This window comes from Oxyura jamaicensis, chromosome 2, assembly GCF_011077185.1.
Source record: "Oxyura jamaicensis isolate SHBP4307 breed ruddy duck chromosome 2, BPBGC_Ojam_1.0, whole genome shotgun sequence".
NCBI classification, from domain to species: domain Eukaryota; kingdom Metazoa; phylum Chordata; class Aves; order Anseriformes; family Anatidae; genus Oxyura; species Oxyura jamaicensis.
Genome location: NC_048894.1, coordinates 36,970,603 through 36,976,602, shown reverse-complemented (window position 1 = coordinate 36,976,602; position 6,000 = coordinate 36,970,603). Strand labels below are relative to the sequence as shown.

At 51.6% G+C, this 6,000-nt stretch overlaps 1 protein-coding gene across 3 annotated transcripts in view; it reads left to right on the top strand.

Moving 5' to 3' along the window:
• Positions 1-560: 560 nt before the first annotated feature.
• Positions 561-6,000, top strand: part of ANKRD28 (ankyrin repeat domain 28) — a 117,865-nt gene continuing 112,425 nt past the window's right edge. Inside the window, exon 1 of one of the 3 annotated variants that reach the window (XM_035317660.1) lies at positions 561-688. In XM_035317660.1, the coding sequence (XP_035173551.1) occupies positions 662-688 (27 nt within the window). In that variant the 5' untranslated portion in view covers positions 561-661. Of the gene's footprint in view, positions 689-3,227; positions 3,252-6,000 lie in introns of those variants that run through there. The other 2 variants (XM_035317663.1, XM_035317661.1) reach the window with 2 other exon arrangements.

Below are 6,000 nucleotides of genomic sequence, written 5' to 3'. Positions count from 1 at the left end.
GGTGCTTGGGGACATGGTTTAGTGGGTGATGGTGGTAGGGGACGGTTGGACCAGATGATCTTGGAGGTCTTCTCCACCCCAATGCCTCTGTGACAGACTCTGACAGCTGTGCTGTTGCTTCCTTCCCTCCCTGCCCACAGGTGCTGAGCCTGTTGCCAGCACCTTTGTGGGGATGTGAGGGGCACACCGCGCGACCCCGCACCTCCCTCCGGGTCTGGGCGACCCCGTCGCGTAACGCGCCCCCATGACCCGGAGGGCTCGGCCCCGACCCGCCCCATCCTTCCCCCAAAATGGTGGGTGCGAGGTTGCGCCCCTCACGCCCCCTACCCACCCTCCCCTCACCTCCCTCCCTCCCGCCTCTCCCTCCCGTCCAATCACCGCCAACCTTACTCCTCCCCGCCTCTTACTGCCCAATCAGCGCCCCCCTTGGTGGCGCCGGCCGGGCCGGGGGCGGGCTCCTTTGAAGCCGGCGGGCGAGTGCTGCCGCGAGGGGGGGGGCGGGGCCTCCTTCCCCCCTCCCTCCCCGCTCCTGGCGGGAGCCCGGCGGCGGCGGGCGGGCGAGGAGGGGGCGGGGCCGCGCGGGGCGGGGCGGGGCGCGGAGCCGAGGCGGCTGCGGGCGGCGGCGGCGGGCGGCGATCGGTGCGGCGGGGTCGCCATCGCCATGGTGTTCCTCAAGCTCCGCGAGCAGGTGGGTGCCCGCCGCCTCCCCTCCTTTCCCGGTTCCCCTCCCGGTGTGCGTGACAGGCGGGAGGCAGCATGGCTGCTCCTGCCGCCGCCGCCATGTGCTGCCGCTCCCCGGTACACACCCGGCTTTGTTCGCCGCCGGGTCACGGACGGGGCCGGGCAGCCCCCTCCCGGTCCCCCCCCCGGTACCCCTGGGGTCGGGCACAAAGCGGGCTGGGGCGCCCCCCGCGGCCCCGCTTCCCTGCCGGCCCGTCCCCACCCCCTTACAAAAAAATATCCGTAAAAAAACACCGGAGGGAAACCGGGCGGTGGGGGCACAGCCACCGGCGGGGGACGACCTGGCGCTGCACCGCTGGGCATCGCCTCGCCCGGTGGCCCCCTGGTGCTGCCCTCCCCGGGGGCTGCTGCTGGACAGCCCCCGAGAGCCCCCTGCCCGGCCCTGCCCGGCCCTGCCCGGCCCCGTGGGCTCTGGCAGCCCGCTGCGGGGTTCCTCTGGTCCTGGCGCCTCGTCCCCGAAGGGCACGCAGTGTCCCCGAGCGGGGTGGCTCCGCCGGGTTTGGTGCTGCTGCTCTGGGGAAGGCTGGCCGCAGGAACCAGCACTCGTGCGTCCCTCCTGTGGAACGAGCCCTCCTGCTCGCGCCGAGGAATGCAGTGCTTCTGCGAATAACCATTAGGAAATAACTAGCAAAACCCGCGCCATCAGCGTGCCAGCGCAAAATTGCAGATCCCAGAACTCGCCTTCTGGGAGGGATCCCGCTTTGGGGTGACTCTGACATCCTGGCCTGACTGTCACGCGTGCGAGCGAGGCTTTCATCTTTCACCACAATGCGCGCTTTAATCCAGAAGCACAAGGTGGACTTCTCAGTGGCTTGGTGGGTCTCCAAGGGTGCGTTGATACGTTGGGAACTGAAGTATTCCTTCACCGAAAGGGCTGAGGGAAATAAGAAGGGGAGGAGGAGGAGAGTGCTGGCTTTGAAGAAGCATTTCCAGGGGGAGTGATTTTAGCAGCAGCCAGACTTCTGCTGGTTGAGTGGCTGTGGTCAGGTACTACCGACCAGATTCTGTTAAAAACGGCATGAGTTAACAGCAAGAATACTGGAGGAACACTGCGGTGCCCCCCTGCAAGGGGTTTTGAAAGGGCTGTCAGGTTGTTGGTATTGTTGCTAATCTTTATCTTTGCATTGTGGATAGAGATCTTCAATTGCGAGTACTGTGAAATCTTGCTTTCTTAAGGATACCAAAAATCATTAGGAATCGTATTAACACGAAGTTTCCCTGCTTTGCTAATTACGGAGAACTCCTTCAGGTCAGTGTTCTCGTGCACTGTGCTGCAAGATGTCTTGGCTTCAGGATCAGGTGCTGCACTAAGGTCATAACACCCCCAGCTCGTTAGGAAAACCAGCCCTGGGTACGATACGGAAGCAGAGGAGCTGATCTTCGGTGTTTGGTGAGGCACGCTTCTTGTTTACGTGGACCAGATGCTCCACACCGATACGTTTGAGTGGAGTAAAGGAAGTAGTCACGTGCGCTCGGCGCCCAGACAGCGAGCCTTTGCTTCGGCGTTGGCTGCGTTTCACCGGGCCGTGCAAAGGCTGCCCAGGTGCTTGCGGGAAGCACAGGAGGGACTTGCTAATTTCCTTCTGTAGCAGATGGGTATCTTCAACAAAGGGTCTGCTGCATTAAGCGTTGCTTTTGTGTAATTCTCAAGGCTTTTTTTCCCTTCCCCAAATCAACATCAACCTGTTGATGCCCTTTGATCTAGGAGGGCTCTGTATTGCTAATTGAAGTGTCAGGATTGTGCTGGGGAGAGGCAGACCTAGGGCATGCAAGCAAGCAGCTTGATATTTCCCTACACTTAATATTGCAAAGTGGTGTAAAAGCGGCGCGAGAGAGCTTATGATGAGGTCAGAAATTCTGCTTTGAGGCTCACAGGGTGAAATCCCAGTTTCACCTGCAGCTGACTTAATTGGCGTAGCACACTGATAAACAAAACTTTGATCCTGCAGATGCTTCATGCCCTCGTGAAACTCAAATATTTGGTTGTCTCTGGAGGCCAACTTGATACATTTCACTTTCAGAATGGAGGTTTACCATGTGCTGAGAAGAGCAGGCCCTTCCTTGGGCTCAGCAAGCTGCCAGCAGGGACATGCTCAACAGATTTGTGCTACTGCCTGAGCTTTGCTGCTTTGCCATCCTGCAAGGCAGTAATATTTTGCTAACCTCTGAAATAATTTGGGGGTGTATTCTTTCAGAAGGGATTGTTTGCTTTCAGATGATTTTAGGTATTGAAAAAACTACAAGCTGTAGTTGCAAAAATTGCATGCAGAGCTAAACTGAACTGCGCAGAGCAAAGTTTGTGCCTGTAATAGCAAACTGTTTGACTCTGGGATAGAAACTGCAGTCGTTACAAAAGTTGGAAGCTCCAGATTGTTCTCATGGTTCTCGGTTTGCTGTGCAATGTCAGGCGTGTTTGAAAACAGATGAAGTAAACCTGCAAATTCTCTTATTTCAGGTTAAACCATTCAAGGTAGGGATGGAAAATGCAGTAAGTGTACCTTATGATCAAGGTATTTCCTCTTCAGTTTGTTTGCCTTTGTACTGTCTTCATAGGTTGCTGCTTGTGTACCAGGTTCTTCTAGAGGAGAAGCTGCTTTAACTGCTACAACACCAAGTGAGGGGGAGGTAGGCAAGGAGGGAAAGGAAGTTTCAGCTCCGTCCTGAAAATCCGTGGTACTTTCCTGCAACAAACTGCCTTGAAAGCGATGTTTGAGGTCAAGGTTCGCTGATGTTTGATCAGACCTCTTAGAGAGGCGGTAAAAAGAAGGAGAAGCAACTTGCTTTTGGGTCTTTGTTAATGGCGTGCCTTGATCTCCTGTACAGAAGCCTTCTCAGCTCTAAAAGGCAAAGTCTTCTGGCTTTGGTCATTCAGTCATAGTTTGTAGGTATAGTAAAGGTTTCCCCAAGCAGGCAAATTTTTGCTTTAAAGAGTCTGAAGTTAATATCTCAATAAGTTACTCAATAAGGCGTGACAGTCCATTTTTTTTTAACAGATAGGTGAAATGTTGATTGCCTAACAACTGAGGGTTTTGAAGCTTTTCTGTTAAAAGTCGTACCTGCATATGTGCTTACCAGTTGACTTTTAGGCTAGCATAAGCTACATGTCAGTATAGTTTGGCTGAAATACATGAAGCCCTGACCAAAACTGGCCGGATTTTGTCTTTAATTTTGCACCCATGTATCTATTTGAGGAAAAGTTCTTTGGGTGCAGCATAGTTTGTAAAGCTTTATTTATTTATTTTTGTCTTTCAGTACATCATAGCTTTAATTATGCATTTCCTGTATTCCTGGATTGTAAGAATGTGATAGGAAGGAATCGCAGGGCTGGTGATAATGGGCTTTTGAAAGGAATTTCTGTGGGATTTTTCTATACAGCTACTAGACTGTGCTTGAAGGGATGCATTTATTCCCGTAAGTCAGATGCGAGTGGAAAGGACCGGAGTATGAACAACCACTGCAAGAGGATATTAGAGTGACCACTTATCTTGAAAGTCCTTGAGCAGTGCGCATACTGACTTCTTTATTGCCTGTTTGTATCTTTCTCTTAGCTCGGATGGACCTTATTCAACTGGCAGTCAAACAAACGTTTGCAGTGTCGTAGCGAACACTCTGAATGCCTCCGTGGTTGCTATTTTCATTGGTGCCAGCGTCAGGCTTCGTTCCCTTGGAGCTCCTGCCAAGGATAAATGACCCAAGCAGTTCCTTGTTACGCCGAGAGGAGGGATGGTCTCCTGCGGCGATGAAAAGGGGGTGCTGCTGGTCAGGGAGGGAGGGATGCGGTGGGAATGGAGTCACTCTATAAATGCTGTCTGGACGTAGATTAATGAGAGAGCTGTTTCCATTTTTCTGTGCAAGTCTTAGGTCAGAGCGTTCTTTGAATGATTCCTTTTGGGGATCTCGCTGAAGGTGAGAACCACTCTGCTCTTCTCAACACGTCCTCGTAAATTCTTCCTAAAACTTGCCTCTGATCTCTGAGCTGTGTGCGAGATAACCACACCAGGAGGGTGCCGTACAGCCAGGCGTAAGGCATGTGGGTAATTCTCACCTTCCCAGGTTAAGAGCGCACGTGCACTGAAAAGACACAGTTCTTTACTTGCTGGAGAACTTGGAGTAACCCGAACCCGGATTATCTTGCTGTACAAAGTAATTACTAGCTCTCCTGTTAGGCTGCGCTGAGAGGGCCTGCATCCACGGTCTGTTCGTGTGGGGGATCAGATTCCTTGGTGATAACCGCGGAGCTTCTGACTTGCGAACAAGCAGTTCTTCTAAAGGAGGAAAACAAACTTAAAAAAAAAAAGAAAAAGGTTGTGGAGAGACAAAGCAAGCCTTGATTCTGCAGTCCAATCCTTGTGGCAGATCCTGTTAACTCCGTGGCCTCCTGTGAGGGCATAAAGGGCTATTCATGTGGATTGCATCCAAGGTTTGGCCGCTTCTTGGAGGCAAATACCAGGGGAGAAAATGAGGCAAATGTCCACTTGCCTGTGAAGAAGCAACTTTTCTTGGCACTTGTGTAAAAGCTGATGCTTCCTCTTGGAAGCCAGTATGTGTTGACACTGTGAACCAGCAATCTGTTGTCTCACGTAGATTGCTAGATTCCCAAATTTCGATCCTCGTTTCCATTCACTGAGAGGGGTTGTGGAACAAGATGACTGAAATTAAATACCTTCGGCACTATACACTTGATATCCTCCACTTCATCTTCTGGCAGGTACTTTGTTTCTCAGCTGCTGTATACCTTTTATTTATTTTTCTCTGGTCAGCTGGGCCTTCCCGGGGTCAAACTAATATTTGATCGTTTGTTTTCTTGCTCCTGCCAACTTTTTATTTTGTTCTTACCTCTATTCCTATTTCTGGAAATTGAGTGGGAGACTTGTTGCCTTAGTTACAGTGACTAACCATTTCAAAGTTATTTATAATGTTTGTGTTTAAGTACCGTGTATCAGAATACAAATCACAAAACACTCCACATACTTCAAAAAAAAAAACAAAAAACAGAGCAGTCCCTCGCTAAGTGCTTACCATGTTGATTCTTGGGGGGTTTGTTTCCCTTCTTTGGGGGTGGAGGATAAATTTTAAGCCAGCGTTTGAAGATACATTTGATATGAGGTGTCTAGGTGTTAGCTTTTGTGCAAATGAGAACGGAATCTTAATACTTACGCTCCAGAGCATCAGGGAATATTATTTATCTCCCCGTAATGGCACTAGCATGCTTTCCAAGCAGTGGGAATGTACCTGCATAGCCCTGCTCGTTCAGCAGTG